This window comes from Oryx dammah, unplaced genomic scaffold (genome assembly GCF_014754425.2).
Source record: "Oryx dammah isolate SB20612 unplaced genomic scaffold, SCBI_Odam_1.1 HiC_scaffold_8, whole genome shotgun sequence".
Classification (NCBI taxonomy): Eukaryota; Metazoa; Chordata; class Mammalia; order Artiodactyla; family Bovidae; genus Oryx; species Oryx dammah.
This window is the reverse complement of record NW_024070192.1, coordinates 16,100,194-16,122,443: the sequence shown is the minus strand read 5'-3', so window position 1 is coordinate 16,122,443 and position 22,250 is coordinate 16,100,194. Positions and strand designations below refer to the sequence as shown.

Below are 22,250 nucleotides of genomic sequence, written 5' to 3'. Positions count from 1 at the left end.
ACCTAAGAGTTCTTGGTATGTAAGCTCAGAAGGGACTGAATTCCTTCCTTGCTCCCTCCCTCCCTCCCTTCCTACCTCCCTCCCTTCTTTCACTCTCTTTCCTCCTTCCTCCCCTCCCTCTCTTCTCTGCTTTTCTCCTTCCCTCCCTTCTTTCCTACCACCCTTTTTTCTTTCCTTCTTTTGCAATGCCTTTATAGCACTGTGCTTGGTTTTGTGAGAAATAATTCAAAGAATGATGAGATACCAGCCCATTCCTTAGAAATGTAGACTTTAATTGGTGTAAGAGTTATACATATGATAATTAAACAAAAATACAGGGCAAATGATTAATGCAAGTTGAATAATGAAGACAATAAGAATACTGAAGACAGTAAGTGCGATGCTAAGAAGTTTAAAGGTGAAGATTAAACTGGTTAGAGAAGTTTAAGAAGAGGTTACGTAGAGTGGTTTGCTGGGGAGACCTATAAAACCTCCAATGTCTTCTGAGATGCATATTTTTAATGTGGTTTCATTTTATTTTTAACATGTTTTGAATTCCAGGAATTTTGGACATACCACATTCAACAGTAATTATAATTACATATTATAGAAATATTTTAAAATACTGTCTATTAGTTAAACTTTACAATATGAAAAAGACACTAATAATTGCAACTAACAATGTAATGTAGCTAGCAATGTAATAAACAGTGATTCAGATATGAGTATTGGGTTGGTGGTTTAGACAGTAAAGAACCTGCCTGCAGTACAAGAGACCTGGGCTCGAACCCTGGATCGGGAAGATCCCCTGGAGAAGCGAATGGCTACCCACTCAACTATTCTTGTCTGCAGAATTCCATGGACAGAGGAGCTTGGTGGGTTACAGTTCATGGGGTCACGAAGAGTCGGGCATGACTGAGCTACGAACACACTTGGATCAGATATGATTAAAATATATTGTGAAAAATTTGGGAAATTTCTAAAGTTGGTTATCACATTTACATAGTATGGAACTGGATAAAACATTATTTGTTTGAAACAGTATTGTTTTGAGAGTCAATGTTGTGTGATGCTGAAGACCTCAGGCTGTTAGGCTGCCTTAATTCAAAATCTGATACTACTATTTGTTGGCTGTGGAATCTTGGGCAATTTTATCTAAGTTTTTATTTTCCTCATCTGTAAAATAGAGATAATGGTAATTCCTTGAAAGGTAATTATGAGGAATAAATGAAATAATGCAGGTTGAAGTGTTTATCATAATGTTTAATAGACAGTAAATATTAAATAATGTTAGCAATTACTACTTATGTTCTACTTAACTGGGTTTGCTTGAATAAATAAATATTATTGAATTTTCTGCTTTTCATGCCATTCAAATTTGGATTTCTCTACTCCTCCTTATACCACAAAGTTAAGGGACTGGATGATCTCCTGTGATTTATGATATTTTAACTGCTTTTTCTAGCTTTTGTATATGTATCTGAGTTAGGAAATGTGTATTAGGTTTGTGCTATAAATGAGTATTACATTAGAATAATAGCTTCAGGTAGTTTAATTACTTACATCTCCTAAGCAAGGATATGACTTTTTATTTTTCTTTTTTTGGCAGGAAATCATTTTGTGCTATTGTTCATTTATACTTGTTCATCGAGTCTTCAAGGGCAGAATTTACCTCTAAACAGAAAGATGGAAACTAAAGGTCATTTATTTTGCCAGGTATTTTTCAAAACAGTTTGTAAAGATTCTTTCCTTTTCTTCCTTAAAAATTTGTTTACATTACTTCAGATCTATAATCAGTAAGGAGATTCATAGCAACATAGTCACACGATCTTGCTTAAAAACTGAGGTGACTTTTGAACTGTTTAGAGGAAATATATTGAACTCTCATCCCAGCAACCCATGTAGTATCAAGAGATCTGTAATGTATGATAAAACTTATTTGGGGGGGAAGGGACAGACACAATTTTTCTGGAGACCAAAGGATTTAAACCTACGTGAGAGATTGTAAGCAATGTAATTAATAACACGGTAGTCTAACCAAAAGCTAAAAGATAATTTAAAACATGGGGCTTTGCTGGTGGCTCAGTGGTAAAGAATCTGCCTGCCAAAGCAGGAGGTGCAGATTTGACCCCTGGGTGGGGGAGATCCCCTGGAGCAGGAAATTGCAACCCACTCCGGTATTCTTGCCTGGAAGATTCCAAAGGCAGAGGAGCCTGGTGGGCTACAGTCCATGGAGTCGCAAAAGAGTCAAATATGACTTAGCCACTAAAACAACAATTTAAAAGATACCAAGTGTCTCTAGTCTTCTTATCTGTGATTCAGGGGATATTCTTATCTATTGGCCAGTATCATGTCAATAAAAAGCCAAATCTGGACTTACTATTGAGAGACTTTGTTCAAAAGGATTATTGTAAGGGAGGAAAGAGACTACTGAAATAGAAGGAGGGGGAACTAACTGAAATAGGGACCACAAGACCTGCAAGCATCTCAAGGACTAGGCAAAAAATTTTCTTTTTAAGTTTTATTTTATTATTTAAAATGTTTATTGTGTATTGGAGTATAGTTGATTGATGTTCTATTAGTTTAAGGTGTACAACAAAGTGATTAAAAGAATGTTCTTTTATTGAGAGTGTGAACAAGGTTAGGTGCTAGAGGTAAAGAATCCATCTGCCAATGCGGGAGAATCGGGTTTGATACCTGGGTTGGGAAGGGGATCCCTGGAGAAGGAAATGGCAGCCTTCTCCAGTATTCTTGCCTGGAAAATTACATGGACAGAGGAACCTGGCAGGCTATAGTCCATGGAGTCACAAACAGTTGGACACTACTGAGTGAGCATGAAGAAGGCTAGGAAGAATTGGTTATGGGGAAATGGGATGATAGAGTAGCATGATCAGATAAAGAGATCAGAGAAAGAGGCCAGCCTGTTCTCTAGAGGGGCTGCCTGCTCACTGGCTCAGGGTGGTGGTGGTGGTGTTCATTCGTTCAGTTGTATCCAACTGTTTGCGACTCCATGGACTGCAGCATGCCAGGCTTCCCTGTCCTTCACCATCTCCCAGAGCTTGTTCAGACTCATGTCCATTGAGTCAGTGATGCCATCCAATCATCTCATCCTCTTTCGAGATGCTTCATGGTGAGGGTAGGCCAAAGTTCAGGGGCTTGGAGGAAGGAGAGAAGCTTAACCAAACCTTGCTTAGTAAGTGTTTGTCCTGATAAATTGGTGGGGATAAGACAGTTCAGCTAATCATTTGTGACGCAGAGAAAGGAAAATTTGAAGATGTTTGGCCTTGTCATAGGTAAACAAGGGGTAAATGAGAGGTATGTGGTAAGTCTTATCTAAATCATTTGAGGAAGGGTGGTACTTTGCAGCCAGCTGTTATCCAGAACACAAAGGAGTAAGGGAATTCTTTAAAATTTCACTGTTTTTTCAGAAGCACAAGGCTCAGGTGAAATTTAACATTGTCAGTTGAGAGTCTTAATCTTTTAAATTTATTGTCTTAGTGGATCTGGTGTCACCATATAAGGCGTGTACCTATACAGTAATCCAAAATATAATTTTGGAACTTTTTGCTAATTACTGAAGGCTGGATATGTCTAGACCTTTAGGCTCAGATGGTAAAGAATCTGCCTGTAATGTGGGAGACATTCATTACATTCAATTTATGGGTAGGGAAGATCCCCTGGAGAAGGAAATGGCAACCCACTCCAGTATTCTTGCCTGGAGAATTCCATGGGCAGAGGATCCTGGTGAGTTACAGTACAGTCCATGTGGTTGAAAAGAGTCAGACACAACTGAGTGACTAACACTTCACTTTGGCTAATTACTGAGACAGGTAATATATACGTTGTTGATGGTTCCCTTATAAACTGATTTTGAAGATAAATTCTTAAATATTAAAAATCAACAATATCAAAATATCATACCAGTTTATTTCCTTAAGCTATACAGTTTGTATTTTACAGATGGTTCACCTTTAACAGTAAAGTTTTAGAGATTCTTTTCTTCCTCTGTTACAATTTCTACTCACTATCTCTTTCTGTTCATCTGAACTTTGATAACAGATTTTTGTTCCCCTCCGTCTTAAATTTTTTTTTTTAATTAATTAATTTCTGGCTGTGCTGGGTCTTCATTGCTGCATGAGGGCTTCCCCTAGTTGTGGCAAGCAGGGGCTACTCTCTAGTTGTGGTGTGCACGTTTCTCGTTATGGTGCTTCTGGTGTGGAGCATGGGCTCTAGGCGTTCAGGCTCAGAGGTTGTAGCACATGGGCTCTAGAGTGTGGAGACTTCAGTAGTTGTGGCACACAGGTTTAGTTGCCCTGTGGCATATGGTATCTTCCCAGACCAGGGATTGAAACCATGTCCCCTGCACTGGCAGGCAGTGAACCACCAGGGAAGTGCTAGAATTGATTCTTGATGTTGTGCATTCTATGGGATTGGACAGGTGTGTGATGACATGTAGCCACTATTAAAATGTTGTATAGAATATTAATAGTTTCACTGCCCTAAAATCCTCTGTGCTTTGCCTATTAATCTCTTCTTACCCCACCTACTCCCACTAGCAACCACTGATCTTTTCATTGTCCCCAAAGTTTTGCCTTTTCCAGAACATCCTATAGTTGGAATCATACAGTATGTAGCTTTTACAGATTGGCTGCTTTCACTTAGAAGTAAACATTTAAGATTCCGCCATGTCTTTTCATGGCTTGCTAGCTCATTTCTTTTTAGCACTGATGGCACCCCATTCCAGTACTTTTGCCTGGAAAACCCCATGGACAGAGGAGCCTGGTAGGCTGCAGTCCATGGGGTCGCTAAGAGTTGGACACGACTGAGCAATTTCACTTTGGCTTTTCACTTTCATGCATTGGAGAAGGAAATGGCAACCCACTCCACTATTTTTGCCTAGAGAATCCCAGGGATGGGGGAGCTTGGTGGGCTGCCGTCTATGGGGTTGCACAGAGTCGGACATGACTGAAGTGAATTAGCAGCAGTATTCCATGATCTGAATGTACCACAGTTATCTATCCTTTGATGTACTGAAGAGTTTTTTTTTTTTTTTTTTACAAGTTTTGGCCATTATGAACAAAGCTATAAGTGTCTATGTTCAGGTTTTTGTGTGGATATACGTTTTCAACTCCTCAGGGTAAATATGGAAAAGTACAATTGCTGAATTCTATGGTAAGAGTATGTTTAGTTTTGTAAGACACTGTCAAATTGTCTTTCAAAATAGCTATGCCATTTTACATTCCCACCAGCAATGAATGGGAGTTCCTCTTGCTTCACATTCTTGTCATCACTTGGTATTGTCTATGTTTTTGATTTTGGCCATTCTGATAGATGTGCAGTGGTATCTTGATGTTTCAATTTGTGATTCCCTAATGATGTGATGTTGAACATCTTTTCATGTGCCTGTTTGCCATCTGTATATCTTCTTTGGTGAGGTGTCTGTTAAGAGCTTTTGCCTAATTTTAAGTAGGTTGTTCTTTTTCTTGTTGAGCTTTAAGAGTTCTTTGTATAGTTCTGAATATACAAAATAAACATACTTTGAATACAGTCCCTTATCAGAAATGTCTTTTGCAAATATTTTCTCCCAGCCTATGGGTTGTCCTTCCATCCTCTTGACAGTGTCTTTTGCAAAGCAGAAATTTTAGTTAATGAGGTTAAGTTTAATGGTGCCGTAAGAACTAGAGTCAGTGAGTGTTAGATATATTCATGAATGCTGCACATTTGTAGCTGCAAAGTGCACTAAGGAAAGGTGGAGTCATTTAGAATATATACCTAATCCAAATTAATGCATTAAGTAGCTCTTTTCAACAAAATTCTTTTTGGTAGCACCATTTTGGAGAGAGTATTGATCTAGAATGAATGATTTGACTCAGAATGTCATATTTAATTTATGTATGCAGAGAGAACATGGCTGACAGTGGCTTTTGATTGCTCTCCAGGGGGAAGAAAATACTGATTCATCAGATGATGACTGTAATTCTTTTGCAGCTGACTTATTATCAAGAGATATTGATAGCAAAAAGTACATAAAGTTTTCTAAAACAACAGAGAAGAGAATTTCACCTGAAATTAGGGGTTTGAGCCCAGAACCACACACAAAAAAGTAAGTTGAACTGTGAACTTACTTAATTGAATTATACTTTTGCCAGTTTAAGAGAACCAGGGATGTGCGTTGGGTCTTTGGGTAAAGATGGCGGAATGTGGTTACATCTTTTCGCTGACTACATTCAGCCCGTCTGGTAAACTTGTCCAGATAGAATATGCTTTGGCTGCTGTAGCTGGAGGAGCTCCTTCAGTGGGAATTAAAGCTGCAAATGGTGTGGTCTTGGCAACTGAGAAGAAACAGAAATCCATTCTGTATGATGAGTGAAGTGTTCACAAAGTGGAACCAATCACCAAGCCTATAGGTTTGGTGTATAGTGGCATGGGCCCAGATTACAGGGTACTTGTGCACAGAGCTCGAAAACTAGCTGAACAGTACTATCTCATTTACCAAGAACCCATTCCCACAGCTCAGCTGGTCCAGAGAGTAGCTTCTGTGATGCAGGAATACACCCAGTCAGGTGGTGTTCGCCCATTTGGAGTTTCTTTACTTATCTGTGGCTGGAATGAGGGACGGCCATATTTATTTCAGTCAGATCCATCTGGAGCTTACTTTGCCTGGAAAGCCACAGCAATGGGAAAGACCTATGTGAATAGGAAGACTTTCCATGAGAAAAGATATAATGAAGATCTGGAACTTGAACATGCCATTCATACAGCCATATTAACCCTAAAGGAAAGCTTTGAAGGGCAGATGACAGAAGATAATATAGAAGTTGGAATCTGCAATGAAGCCAGATTTAGGAGGCTTACCCCAACTGAAGTTAAGGATTATTTGGCTGCCATTGTATAATAATGCAAATAATGAAGTGACTGAAAATCCAGAATTTCAGATAACTTCTCTACTTAAACATGTTTAAAGTATGTTTTGTTTTGCATGCTTTTTGCATACTTATTTCTACATGGTTTGATGGACTGATGTTTTTAAAATGAGACTTATAAATCATAATAAACTCTTAAATAAAAAAAAAAAAGAGAGAACCAAAAATGTAACTCCTGTCTTCTTGTAATGTACTAAGTATAGAGGATCATGCATATTGCTGAGCATTCTTTTAGGAGCATGGTTTTAATTCCTAATTAACTTCTCATATTTTTCTCACTTCTCTCACAGCCATGTGGAGGCCTATAAGCTATCATAGTTTTCCAGTAATGAGGCCATTATCCATATATCTGTCTTTTTTTTTTGACAAAATTGTAATTTATTTAAATATATGGTGTATGTATAAATATATGGTGTATTAAATATACGGTGATTTAATGTATGTATACATTGTGAAATGACTACCCCCATTGAATTAGTTAACACATTCATCACCTCACATATTTACATCATCATCATCATCATCATTATTATTTTGTTGAGAACAGAAGTTCTGATCTCAACAAATTTTAGTTATACAGTACAGGATTACTAACTAGTCACCTTGTGACTTTAAAAAAAAAATAATGTATAAGTGACATAGCATTTGTCTTTCTCTGTTTGACTTATTTCACTTTGCATAATGCCATCAAGGTCCATCCACCTTATTTCCTTCTTTCTCATGGCTACATAGTATTCCATTGTTTATATTTACCACATCTTTATTTGGAGAAGGAAATGGCAATCCACTCCGGTACTCTTGCCTGGAGAATTTCAAGGACAGAGGAGCCTGGCGGGCTACAGTCCATGGGATCTCAAAGAGTCGTACATGACTGTGTAACTAACTTTCACTTTCACTTTTCTTTACCTATTAATCTGTTGACAGACACTTATATAGTTTTCATATCTTAGCTATTGTGGATAATACTGCAATGAACATGGGAATGCATATATCTCTGAGATCTTGTTTTCATTTCTTTTGGATATATACCCAGAAATAGAATTGCTGGATCATTTTATAGCTCTGTGTTTAATTTTTAAAAACTTTTATTTATTTATTATTTATTTCTGGCTGTCCTGGGTCTTTGTTGGTGCATGGGCTTTTCTCTAGTTGCAGTGTGTGGGTTTCTATTTAGAATGGCTTTTCTTGTTCTGGAACATGCATTCTAGAGTGTGTGGGCTTCAGTAGTTGCAGCATGTGGGCTCAGTGGTTGTGGTTCCCTGGCTCTAGAGCAAAGGCTTAATAGTTGTGGCACATGAACTTAGCTGCTCTGTGGCATGTGGGATCTTCCTGACCCAGGGATCGAACCCCTGTCTCCAGCATTGGCAGGCAGATTCTTTACCACTGAGCCACCAGGGAAGCCCTGTGTTTAAATTTTTTTAAGGAACCTCTCCATACTGTTTTCTATAGTGACTGTACCAACTAATATTCCCACCAACAGTGTACAAGATTCTCATTTATCTACATCCTTGCCAACTCTAGTTATCTCCTGTCTTTGTAATGATGACCATTCTAACAAGTGTGAGGTGATACCTCACAGTGATTTTGATGTTAATTTCCCTGATGATGAATGATGTCGAGCACCTTTTCATGTATTTGTTGGTCATTGGTATGTCTTCTTTGGAGAAATGTCTATTCAAGTCTTTGCCCATTTTTAATTGGGTCATTTCTTCATTTGCTTTTGGGTTATATGAGTTGCTTATGTATTTTGAACATTAACTCATCAGATATATGGTTTGCAAATATTTTCTCTCATTCCCTAGGTTATCTTTTCATTTTGCTAGTATTTTCCTTTGCTGAGGAGAAACTTTTTAGTTTGATATAGTACCACTTGTTTATTTTGCTTCTTTTGCTTTTATTTTTGGTATCAGTTAAAAAATCATTGCTAAGAGTGATGTCAAAGACATTTGTTTTCTTCTAGGAGTTACACAGTTTCTTTACCAAGATTGTTTTAGCTTTTTGAAGTCTTCTGTAGTTCCATACAGATTTTAGGATTGTTTGTTTTATTTCTGTGAAAAGTGGCATTGGAATTTGGATGAGAATTGCTTCGAATTCATAGTTCACTTTAGATAGTAATGACATTTTAACAATATTAGTACTTCCAAACCATGAACACAGAATATCTTTCATCAGTCTTTCATCAGTGTTTATAGTTTTCAGTGTACAGATCTTTCACCTCCTTGGTTAAATTTATTCCTAAGTGTTTTATTCCTTTTGATTAGATAAATAGGGTTGTTTTCTTAATTTCTCTTTCTGATACTTCATTGTTAGTGGATAAAAGTGCAATTGATTTTGTATATTAATTTTATATTTTGCAACTTTATTGAATTTGTGTGTTAGTTATAGCAGTTTTGTTTTTGATGGAATCTTTAAGGTTTTTCCGTGTATAAAATCATGCTGTCTGAAAACAAAATTTAACTTCCTATTCTGATTTGAATATCTTTCTTTTTTTTCTTGCCTAATTGCTCTGGCTAGGACTTCCAGTTAAATAAAAGTGGTGAGACAGGGCACCCTTGTCTTATTTCTGATCTTAGAGCAAAAGCTTTCAACTTTTCACTTTCAACTTTTCACTTTCAACATCACAGTATGATGTTAGCTCTGGGCTTGTCGTATATGGCTTTATTATGTTGAGGTACATTCCTTCTAAACCTATTTTGTTGAGAGTTTTTATCATAAATGAATATTGAGTTTTGTCAAATTTCTGCATCCATTGAGATGATCATGTAATTATTATCCTTCATTTTATTAATGTGGTTGTGTTAGGAAAAGCCTAAGTTCTCCTGTTTATCTCCTTTACTTTCATGCTACCACGCTAACACTTCTGACACCAGATGTGTGGATTTCCCTGAACACCAAGAAATTCTGTGACACCAGCTGGGTGTCCTACAATTTAACTAAATTCTGAGGCTATCTAGCTGCAGATAGTGCCAGATCCCACAGGTTAAGGGTTCAGAGCCATGAGACTGCCCCACCCCCATTTCATCTTACAATCTCAAGTGGTAGGTCCTCAGGTTACTTATGTCTGACTTGGCTATAAATCAGAGGTCCCTATGACCCCTCCTCAGGTTTGATTAATTTCTAGAACAGCTCAGAAAGCTCAGGGAAACACTTAACTTACATTTACCAGTTTATTAAAAAAATGTGATAGAAGATACAGATGAATAGCCAGATAAAAAGATACATTGGGAGAGGTCTGGGAGGGTCTCAGATGAAGGAGTTCTGTCCTCATGGAGTTGGAGTGTATCATCTTCCCAGTATGTGGATACGTTCAAGAACCTATAAAGCTCTCCAGAGAGGGTAGAGGACTGTAAATGGAGTTAATAATTGATCATGCCTACATGGGGGGAGGCCTCTAAAAAACTCCCAATAGTATGGAGTTCAGAGATCTTTCAGGTTGGTGAACACATCCACATACCAGGAAGGGTAATGCACCCTAACTCCATGGGAACTTAATTTCCTGCAACTATGATCCTTCAAGACCTGATCTTATATATCTCTTCATCTGGCTATTCATCTGTATCATTTTTCATGTCCTTTAATAAACTGGTAAGCATATGCAACTGTTCTGAGTTCTTGAGTCCCTCAAGCAAAATAATGAAACCTAAGGAATGGCTTGTGAGAACCTCTGATTTATAGCCAGTTGGTCAGAAGCACAGGTGAAAAATGGGCCTGCAGTTGATATCTAAGGTAGGGTGGGGAAGTCTTGTGAAACTGAGCCTTTACCCTGTGGAATCCGAAAGTATTTCCAGGTACTTAGTGTCAGGATTGAGTTAACTTATAGGACACCATATGGTGTCACAGAGAATTGCTTGGTGGGGGCAAACCCCACACACATTTGGGGTCAGATGTGAGTGTAATGGTAGTGTGAGAATAAAGGAGAAACAGAAGGAAGATTGATTTTTCCCTACAGAGTTGTGTATCACATTTATTGATTTTCCTATCTTGAACCATCCTTGTGTCCTGGGAATAAATCCCATTGATCATGGTAACTCATCTTTTTAATGTACAGTTGAACATGGTTTACAGATCCTTTGTTGAGAGTTTTTGCATCTGTGTTCATCAGGAATATTAGCCTGATATTCTTTTCTTGTAGTGTCCTTGTCTGGCTTTGATATTGGTAACGCATGCTCCATTGCTTCAGTCGTGTCCTACTCTTTGCGATTTTCCAAGCAAGAATACTGGAGTGGGTTGTCATGCCTTTCTCCAGGGAATCTTGCCTGACCTAGGGATCAAATACACGTCTCCAGCTTCTCCTGCATTGCAGATGGATTGTTTACTGCTGAGCCACTGGGGAAGCCCATTGGTAATGCTATCTTCATAAAATGAGTTTGAAAGTATTCCCTCCTCTTCAGTTTTTGGAAAGAGTTTGAGAAGAATTGGCATTAATTCTTCTTTAAATCTTTAGTAGAATGCACGAGGAAAGCTAACTGATTCTGGACTTTGTTGAAAGGTTTTTGATTACTGATTTAATATCTTTACTAATAATTGGTCTGTTCAGATTTTGTACTTCTTCATAATTCAATCTTGGTAGGCTGTATTATTATAGGAATTTATCTATTTCTTCTAGATTATCTAATTTATTGATATATAATTGTTCATGGTAGTTTCTTATGATCTTTACTCTTTCTCTGTTATCAGTCGTAATACCTCCTTTTTCATTTCTTATTTCACTTATTTGAGTTTATCTCTCAGTACCCCCTACCCCATTTTGTTTTTGATGTCTCAGTTCACATCTTTTTATATTATATATCTATAAGCAAATTGTTGTGGTTATAGTTATTATGAATACTTTTGTCTTTTAACATTCATACTAAAATTGTATGTGATTTGCCTCCACCATTACAATAGTGGTATACCATTACACACCTTGGCATTCCCAGGTGGCTCAGTGGTAAAGAATCCACTTGCCAGTGCAGGAATGCAGGAGACCTGGGTTCAGTCCCTGGGTGGGGAAGACCCCCTGGAGGAGGAAACGGCCACCCACTCCAGGATTCTTGCCTGGAGCATCCCACGGACAGAGGAGTCTGGTGGGCTACAAGTCCCTAGGATTGCAAAGAGTCAGATGTGAATGAGTAACTGAAAGAATTCAGAAAGTGAAGTCACTCAGTCGTATCCGACTCTTTGTGACCCCGTGGACTGTTGCCCACCAGGCTCCTCCGCCCATGGGATTTTCCAGGCAAGAGTGCTGGAGTCGGTTGCCATTGCCTTCTCCAGGGGATCTTCCCAACCCAGGGATCGAACCCAGGTCTCTTGCACTGTAGGCAGATGCTTTACCGTTTGAGCCACCAGGGAAGATGAGTGACTGAGTACATTACAATATTAGAGTATTCTGAATTTGACTATATATATATGTTTACCTTTACCAGTAAAATTTATATTTTCATATGTTTTCATGGTACTAATTAGCATACTTTCTTATTAGCTTGCAGAACTCCCTTCAACATTTCTTATAAGGTCAGTCTAGTGGTGATGAACTCCTTCAGCTTCTGTTTGCCTATAAAATTCTTTATCTCTCCTTCAGTTCTGAATACAGCTTTATGGGGTAGAGTATTCTTGTTTTTTTTTTTTTCTTTTTTTCTTTCTTTTCTTTTTTCTTTTTGAATATATCATCTCTCTCCCTCCTGGCCTGCAAGATTCTTGCTGACAAATTTGCTGATAATTAGGTGGGAGTTCCCGCTATTCCACTGAGTTAGAGGAAAAAGATGAGACAGTCATTTCTAGGCCACCACAATAAGGGGCTTCCCTGGTGCTGCTAGTGGTAAAGAATCTACCTGCCAATACAGGAGACCTAAGAGATGCAGCAGGTTCAATCTCTGGGTTAGGATGGTCCCCTGGAGGAGGGCATGGCAACCCACTCCAGTATTTTTGCCTGGAGAATCCCATGGACAGAAAAGCCTGGTGGGTTACAGTCCATAGGGTCGCAAAGAGTCAGATGTGACTGAGGCGATCTAGCATGTGTGCACAGCACACCATAATAAAGCTTGTTACCTAGGAAGAAATGGAACGTAGTAGGAGTGTTTCTTTCCTTTCTTTCATTAGTATTGTTTAAAATGGTTAATACCTGGGGAGACACAATGCACCTAAGGAATGCAATATGAAAGAAGTGTTTTTAGTTATTTGTTATTTATATCAAATCATTCCTATTCCCTAAAATATTTGAGTTATCTTGTAATTGAAAGAACACAGTTATACTTTAAAAAATGATAAAACATAAAAGGTGATGTAATGAGGTAAAAGTCATAATTATTCTAGAAATATGAAAATCAGTTTCAGTAAGGATATATGGAAGGGAATGGGGGATATAAAGCAGCAGTATGCTGTAGGTTGTGATTAATTCATGTGTCATGAAATCAACTTAAGAGGTAGCTACTAGTAGTTTTCTAAAAAGAAATTAGACTAGAATCGAAGACATTATAGTGCTTTTCATATAATAAGGATAAGTATTCTTTTGTGAAATTGTTTCATTTCTCTCTTTCTTTGTATATGGGTGTTACATCTCAATAGAAAATGTATTTTATACCCTGGGACATAGTCAAAGTAAAGTCATTGCCTTGTGAGGGGAGGACTGTTGAGGGGACTGACCACAGGGCATCTTCAGTGGGGATAAGAGCAAGGTAATAGGGCTCTCAGAGTAGAAGTTTAGGGATTGGATTTAAAGGGGTATAATGTCAAAAGGGGGCTCCCCACCTGGTGCAGTGTAAAGAATCTGCCTGCCAATGCAGGAGATTCAGGAGACATCAGTTTGATCCCTGGGTCTGGAAAATCCTCTGGAGGAGGAAATGGCAACCCACTTCAGTATTCTTGCATGGAAAATTGCTTGGACAGAGGAGCCTGATGGGCTGTAGTCCATGGGGTCACAAAGAGTCAGACACAATTGGGCGACTGAGCTTGCTCTCAATGTCAAAAGATCAAGGTACCTACTAAGAAATGGGAGTAGGCTGCATGATAAAAATTTCCCTTATTTCACAGTTTTGCTTAGTGCTAAATTTATCTAAAGATGTTGTAGACTCAATCCAGTCATTTTTCTGTGTATCACCTAAGCAGCCCTTGCATAGCAGGTTACTCTAAAAGGAAGGAATCATTTCTGCTAAAGAGTTTTTAGTTTTACATACAAGGAAGAATAAGGTGTTACTTCTAAAGTACTGGATTACAGCTCAGTTGATATGAGTTCTGGATAGAAACAAGCCAATGAGGTATTGCCATAATGATTCTTAATTTATTCTCTGTGTTAGAATCTATATCTTAAAAAAAAACCTAGTATCTTTAAAAAATTCCAAATATCAGCTCAGTCTCCAAAATAATTAAATCACAATTTTGGGGGATTGGACACAGGCATCAGAATTTTTTGAAGCTCTCAGGTGATTCCATTGTGCAGACAAGTATGGGATCTAGTTTATCTCAGAATCATTCTTAGTCTACAAGATCCCAGAGCACAAAATAATTTTAGGATTGTCCTTGAAATTTAGATCTTCTTTGGATTACTTAAAGCAAAGAATGAAATTTCCAAAAGCTCTTCTTTTTCAAATTCATTTCAGGGTTATTTTATTGATCTCACTATTATATAGTTTATGGAGTATTTATTTGTGTTACAAAAGTTCTTGACAGTTCAATAAGAAGAGGAGGGAAAGAGGCATAAACATAGAAAACCAAGAAATAAGAAAGCAGAGTAATTGCTAAAAAGTAGTTCAGAATCTAGCTTTGACTTTAAAGTACCATTTCTTATTGAAAGGAACCATTTCTTTGGAGAAATGTGTGATAGCAGGTCTGGGAAGGGAAGTGTACAGATGAGCTTGGAGCATCTTGTCTTCCAGAAATGAGGAAACTAAGACTGCTACCAGAGATGGATCAAGAGCCCACTTGAAAAGGCTCTCACCTCTTCCCAACACACATTAGAAAATTAAAGCATCATAAGAATAAAATTTCAGGGAATTAAAGTGAATTTAATATATTTAGTGTGTTCACAATGATATAAAAATCATTTTGTCATTGTTGAAGATTCAGTTCAGTTCAGTTCAGTCACTCAGTCGTGTCCGACTCTTTGTGACCCCATGGACTGCAGCATGCCAGGCCTCCCTGTTCATCACCAACTCCTGGAGTTTACCCAAACTCATGTCCGTTGAGTCGGTGATGCCATCCAACCATCTCATCCTCTGTTGTCCCCTTCTCCTCCTGCCCTCAACCTTTCCCAGCATCAGGGTCTTTTCCAATGAGTCAGTTTTTCTCATCAGGTGGCCAAGGTATTGGAGTTTCATCTTCAGCATCAGTCCTTCCAATGAACACTCAGGGCTGATCTCGTTTAGGCTGGATCTCCTTGCAGTCCAAGGGACTCTCAAGAGTCTTCTCCAACACCGCAGTTCAAAAGCATCAATTCTTCGGTGCTCAGCTTTCTTTATAGTCCAACTCTCACATTCATACATGACTACTGGAAAAACTATAACCTTGACTAGACGGACCTTTGTTGGCAAAGTAATGTCTCTGCTTTTTAATGTTGAAGGTTACAGTCAACAAAGTCACTGTTATGGAAAGTGATAAATAAGGGGAAAGCAATGAATAATCTTGCCTTTCTGAACTGTACCAAAGGGTAAGCAAATAGTACATGAGAGAAAGTTTCTGTTTATGGAAATATTTTAGCTAATGAGTGAAGAAGGAATGACATTAGATTTAGAATGTAACCATTTTGCAGTCCCTGATGATTTACTGCAGATAGTTATTAATAAGTAGCTGCTAATATCAAATAGAGAGTCACTTGGACATTATATGCTTCCTGATGGGAAAATACCATCACCTATGTAACCCCTTCCAACTACCCTCTAAAAAAGTAGAGAGTTAATCACATCAAGTCTTTAAATTCCTACAATCTTGGCAATAAAATCAACAAAATCTAGACTGTGAAAAATCTATAAGGCAACTGGCAGTAATGATGATAATGATAATAAAAGACATGGGGGAAGAACCTATAGGTGGAAAAAGATCTAAAAGATATGTCAGCCAACTGTAATGTGGGGACCTTATTGAATCCCAATGTAAAGTGTTAAAAAATTTTGACACTTATGAGACAATTGGAGATTTGAATACAGGTTCAGGTGTATTTGATGATATTAAGACATTATTGGGGATTTTTGGCTTCATAACTGTGTTTTAAATACATTTTTAAGGAAGGTTCTAAGGAAGGTTAGAACCTTCCTTAGAACCTTCCTTAGACTACGTGGTGTTGCAGAAACTGCCACTTCTTTCCCTCTCTTCTTTACTTATATTCAGACTTGCATTGTGGCCTGTCTGTTCTCCTAGATTTCTTTCTTGTGTTCCCTACACAGGCATTTCTCCTAATAAAATCCTGCTTGCATTATTAACTCTTTCTTGGTGTCTATTTCTTGGATTATTTGGACTAATGCATGGAGTGACTTTAGACAATTACTTTATCTTTGACTCTGTTACTTCATATGTAAAACAGAGTTAATAATACCTGTTACATGGATGCTATAAGAATGATTAACTATGATCATGCTTGAAAAGCTCTTAACCCCATGCCTACAAATATGATGCTTAAAAAATGCCACTTTTATTCCCTTTCCCATCTTCTTTTTTCCTTTGAAAAGTTCCTAGCAATGGGTTTAAATCACATTCACCTATGCCATGTGACCTGTAGCATTTGGGAACAAACGAAGTTTTAATGTAATAAAATTGTCTTAATTATAAATTAAATTGATTATAATTATTAATTATAAACTTAATTATAAAATTGTTTTAATTATAGTCCTTCCTTCTTCTCACTAACTGCTTCTCAATTAGGGGGAAGTCTTACTTTCCATACTCTCTGAAATCATTGATCTGTTTAATAATGTGAGTTGAAAGGGAAAAATAGCTTTGAGGGGAAATCTTATTAAGCTTTGTGTGCTAGCTTTATTACTTTCTTCAATTAAAAAAACATACGTTTTTAAAAGAAAAAACACCTTGAAGAAATGTATATAAAAATCCTATGGATGAAACAATGTGATACTGGAATTTGTTTTAAAGTAATAAGGAATGAGAGCAGGGATAAGAATATAGATGAAATAAGATTGTTCATTATTGAAGCTGGATAATGGGTCATTACTGAAACATGGGGAGATCATCACATTATTCTGTCTCCTTTTGTCTGTGTTTGAAAATTTCCATAAATAAATGATGAAGAAGAATCAAGAAAAAAATCAATTCAGGAATTACTCCAATTTTCTGTGCAATTTAGGTATGAAACATCAATGTTCCTACTTGGAGAAGAAAGATCCTCTGATTTTTCAGAAGGAAAAAAAGGCAGGAGGAAGAAGAGTTTACAAGTACAATTGCATACTAAAAGAACTGAGGTAAATAAAGATTTGCAAATATTTTTGCTTTGCTTTCAAGTATTTTGCTTTCAAATATTCCATTACATTTTAGTCCAAGTATTGAAATGTCATAATCTTAAATATTTCTTCTTCTTCCAGCTCCTTTACCCTATTCCTTCTGCACCTTCCCCTCTTTCTTCTCGTCCTCCTTTAAAAATATCAATAGAACATGGAACCTTTCGAGAAGAATATTAATTTTCCCCCTTCTTTATCCATCAGACCAGTATTTTTAATTATTATGCTCTCTGTTAATGTTTCTGCTGTTGTAGCAATGACTCTGGCATTCCTTGGCATTTGGCAGCATAAATTCAATCTTGGCCTTCATGTTGCTCTTCATATGGCCTTCTCCCCCGTGTCTATAGTTCAGACTTTTCTCTTAAAGTACATCATTGTATATTTCATCTTGAGGTCTTTAACTTGAGATTACACTGTAAAGACGATTTCTGCAAATAAGGTCACATTCACATTTTCCAGGGATTAGGATATAGACATCTCTTGGCGGGGTTATGCAACTTACTATATTCACTGTATGATATATTTAAGTATATATTCCTTTGTTTCAATATTTGTTTGCTTCCTGAGGCTGAGAAAATTTGGAAAACTCAGCAGTGGCCATAGGAATTTGGTGATGGAGAGGGAGGCCTGGTGGGCTGTGGTCCGTGGGGTCACGAAGAGTCGGACATGACTGAGTGACTGAACTGAACTGAGGCTGAGAACACATGTCTTCAACTCTGGAAAATTCGAATCCATTATCTTTAGACTGTTTTTCCCCCTCCAATCTCTTTATTTTGTTCTTCTGTATCTTCTATTAGATGTATGTTAGACCTTATCATTTTGTTTTCTGTGTTTTTTAACTTGCTTGATATTTTTTATCTTTTTCTATTTTGTTCTGAGTAATTTCTCCCATCTACTTTCTTGTTTACTTTTCTTTTTTCCAGCTGAATATAATCTGCAGTTTAACCTATCTATTGAAATTTTAATGTCTATACATTTTAGAAGTTTTATTTAGTTCTTAAAATTTGCCTTATATTATTTGCTTATGTCCCATAATTATTTCAGGATTGATATTTGATAAATCTAGATATGCAGTCATTGGGGGATTGAAATCTTCTGTTTGTTGTTTTGTTTGATTCTCACTCGTTAACTCATATTCCTGTCAGTCTTGTATGGTTTGAGAGTCCTCTCTGGATCCTGCATGGTCTTTAAAAGTCAGTGCTCTAGTGAATTCCTTGGAGGTCCAGTGGTTAGTAATTGGGTTTATACTGCAGTGGGCCCAAGATTCAAATCCTGACTGGGGAACTAAGATAGCAGCCAAGAAACAGTTCTTATTTTCTAAAGTGTCATTTTTCTATCTACCTAAGCTGTTTACCATTTTTGAACTAGTTTATACATGCAGTGTTATTTTTATCAATGTTTATGGTAGTTTTCTTAACCATAAGAATAAAGCAAACTTACCTGTATTATTTAAATAACTGTGTTGATTCTTCACATTACTTTACTTATATAGTCAAAACTTGTATATGTAGCCTAGAGATTGATAGTCTTGTCTTCACTATACCATAGATTTGCCATCTTTTATAAAATACATTACTGTAAATTGACACAGTATTAATTATGAGATGATGTTGCATACTTAAGAAAAATGTGGCTTTGCCAAAGAATATGATGTAGTTTATTTAAAATTTTAGTATTATAAGCTATAATTTAATTACAAAAAGTAATTTTATATTAGAAGTATAGTTAAGTGAGGAGCCTAGGTATGATGAATTATCTTTTAAGGGGTTTATTGTTCAAGAATGCCAGTTTACAAATGTGATCTGAGACATAGCTATTCTTGTATTTGGTTCTAGGTTGCTCCTTTGTCTGTGAAAGAAAAGATGACTAGAAAAGAAAGCTCTTTATGCAAATTGCCAAGTCAGTACAGCATTCACAAGACTTTGTCACCTCTTGATAGATCTCCCTCAGTTATTCGGTATTTAAATCATTGTATTCTTTTTAAATGTTGGATTCAGATTTGGGACTTTTCTACAACATTCATTTCTCCCTTCTACAGAAAGTATGGCAAATAGTTTGTGGTAACAAAGACTGCTCTTAGGAAGGATGGTATGGCACTAAGAGCCCTTTGCATGTGGAATTGAAAGACTTAGAGTTGAGTCCTGATCGACTTCACATGCTGGTTTAAACTCATAGAATTCACTTTGTATTTCTGGGCCTCAGTTTCCACATCTGTATAAGAATCTTGTACTAGATGAACTCTTAACATTTTTTCTAACACCAGCATCCTGTGATTTCCATGTTATGGAATCAGATGAATCATCTTTTTAAGATGTTTTTATCAACAGGTTATGGGATCTGAGATTCTTTGACTGTTTAAAGATATTCTTACATATCTTATAATGTTGTTGTTGTTAAATCCTGTCCGACTCTTTTGTGGCCCCATGGACTATAGCCCACCAAGTTCCTCTGTCCTTGGAATTTCCTAGGCAAGAATATTAGATTGGTTTGCCATTTCCTTCTCCAGGAGATTGAACTTGCTTTTCCTGGGTCTCCTGCATTATAGGCAGATTCTTTACCTGCCGAGCCACCTGGGAAATCTTATAATAACTTTCTATAAATTTTACTGTAAGTTGAATTAGGAATAGGAAAAAGTGGACCACAGCCAAGAGATATTATATATTGACCAGGGTGAATCTGCTCCATAGAGATATACCTAAAAGAAGTGAGAATTCTAGGGTGAAGAATATATAATAACTGATTATCACTTGGACAGTTTTTAAAGAAAGTTTCTTATGGAGTGTAAGAGACTGGAGAATTTCAGGCTAAATTTTAATGGCAAAATATTATATATTGCAAAGTGACATAAATGTTTTGTGGGTTTTTTGTTTTATTTTTGTTTTCTTGCTTTCTGATATGGCTGTTTCTTTGACAGGAAAGATGAAAGACTTTCTAACCTTTACCAGACACTGTATGATGAAGTACCTGAAGGACGCTTTTACTCAGAAGAATTAAGTGGTAATAATAGGTTTCAGAATTTCTTGAATAAATTTCCTGATTATGTGTTCTGTGTTCTCAAAGAGACAATCAAGTTTTTTCTTTCCAATTTTGATAGCTTTCTAAAAGGATGGGTTTTTTTTGCTTGATAGTTGTTTTTTTTTTTTTTTTTTTTTTTTTCTTTCAGTATTTTGAGTATATCATCACATTCTCTCCTGGTCTGAAAAGTTTCTGTTGAAAAATTTGCCAATGGCCTTATGGGATTCTCTTCTCTCTTTTCTCTCCTTGCTTTCAAAGTTCTTTCTTTGTTCTTGCCTTTTGACAGTTTAATTATAAAGTGTCTTTGTGTAACCTTATTTGGGTTCAAACTATTTTGGGATCCTCTAGGCCTCTTGGATTTGATGTCCATTTATCTTCCTAAGTTTGGGATGTTTTCAGCCATTGTTGTTTTAAATATATTTTCTGTTTCTTTCTTTTTGTCTTCTCTTCCTGGAATTCCTGTAATGCAGATATTGTTTCTTCTGATTGTGTCCTATCAGTCCTATAGGATCTCTTTGCTCTTTTTTCCTTTTTTTGCCTGGGTAATTTTAAGTGTTCTTTCTTTTAGATTCTTTCTTGGTGTGGTTCAGTTTGTTTTTAAAGCTATTTAATTTTCCCATTCAGTTGGCTGTATTTTTCAGTTCTAGGATTTCTTTTTCTTTTCTCTTTTAAAAATATTTTCTGTTTCTTTGTTGAGCATCTTGTTTTTTGGCTGACAGTTAATAGATTTCCATTTCTGTAGGGCCAGTTATTGAAACTTTATTAGTTTTCTTTGGTAGTGTCACATTTACATAATTATTCATTATCTTTGATTCCTTATGTTGGCATCTACATTTGAGTAAGTGACCTCCTTTTCCAGATATTACTGGTTTGCTTTAGCAGAGACAGTTTTTCACCAATCAGCTTAGTTTCTGTTTCTAGGTGTGTTAACTGGCAATGTCCTTTGGAATGTGGGTCTTGCTATCAGAGTCTATTTTGGGGCTCAGCCACTGCTCATGTCCTAAGATTGGGAAGGGGATGCACTGGTTGAGAACAGCTGGCTAGAACTTCTGGTTCATCCCCTAAATGAAGCTATAGGAAAGGTTCTGTGTTGCCTGGGTTCTCTGATCATTCAAGACTGGGTACTCTACTCAGTAGTAGGCAGGGCTATGAATTAACTTTTGAGCTTTGCGAGGCAGTAGAACTGGTCCCAAAGGAATGCACTGCTTGTTGTTTTGAAATCTGAATCAGGCTAGACAGCACTGAGTTTCCTGGTTAGATGCCCCAGTTTTGCTCTATAGACAGGGAAAACCCTGGGCTGGGCTATCTGTTCAACTGTTACTGTAAAGAGGGCTATAGGATGGGTTATATAGCTCCCTGTGTGCTCTGGTTAAGTCTCCTGGTTAGGCAGGTTAAAGGCTGTGTTCAGCAGTGTGTTGGGACTATGAATTAGTTTCCTTGCTGAGCAAGGCACCATACAGGCCCTAAGACCTGCAAGGTTAGTTTGGGTATCAATTTGGGCAGAAATATGCACCAAGTTCTCTGGTCTACTGATCTACCATCCTGTCTGTAGACAGGTAGGGCCAGCAGTGGGATTCTCCACTCAAGTGCCATTGTATACAGATTCTCAGGAGTTATGCTTAGGTTTCTTGGTCAAATTGGACTGGAGCCTTTATTCAGTTTTTGATGGGGTTATAAATTACTTATCTGCCTGATTGAGACTGAAGGATAGGTCCTCAGGGCTGGCAAAGCTCTTTGTTTGGGAATCAAATCAGATAGATCTCTGCACCAAACTCCCTGAACAGACAAGGCCACCATCTTAGCTTTAGAGATGCAGAGTTGCTGGTTGGGTTTTCTGATCAAATGCCAATGTAATAGAGGCTTCAGGGTGGGCTACTGAGATTCCCAGGAGCTCTGTTTAGGATTCCTAGTTAATAGG

The 22,250-nt window shown here is 37.2% G+C and overlaps 1 protein-coding gene and 1 pseudogene across 1 annotated transcript in view; both read left to right on the top strand.

The window, feature by feature from the left end:
- The first annotated feature begins 1,481 nt into the window (after nucleotides 1-1,481).
- Nucleotides 1,482-22,250, top strand: part of EFCAB13 (EF-hand calcium binding domain 13) — an 83,680-nt gene continuing 62,911 nt past the window's right edge. The window contains exons 1-5 of the mRNA XM_040244363.1: nucleotides 1,482-1,695; nucleotides 5,919-6,082; nucleotides 17,167-17,281; nucleotides 19,153-19,274; nucleotides 20,232-20,314. Coding sequence (XP_040100297.1) covers nucleotides 1,666-1,695; nucleotides 5,919-6,082; nucleotides 17,167-17,281; nucleotides 19,153-19,274; nucleotides 20,232-20,314 — 514 coding nt within the window. The 5' untranslated portion in view covers nucleotides 1,482-1,665. The remainder of the gene's footprint in view (nucleotides 1,696-5,918; nucleotides 6,083-17,166; nucleotides 17,282-19,152; nucleotides 19,275-20,231; nucleotides 20,315-22,250) is intronic.
- Nucleotides 6,157-7,043, top strand: LOC120866978 (annotated as a pseudogene).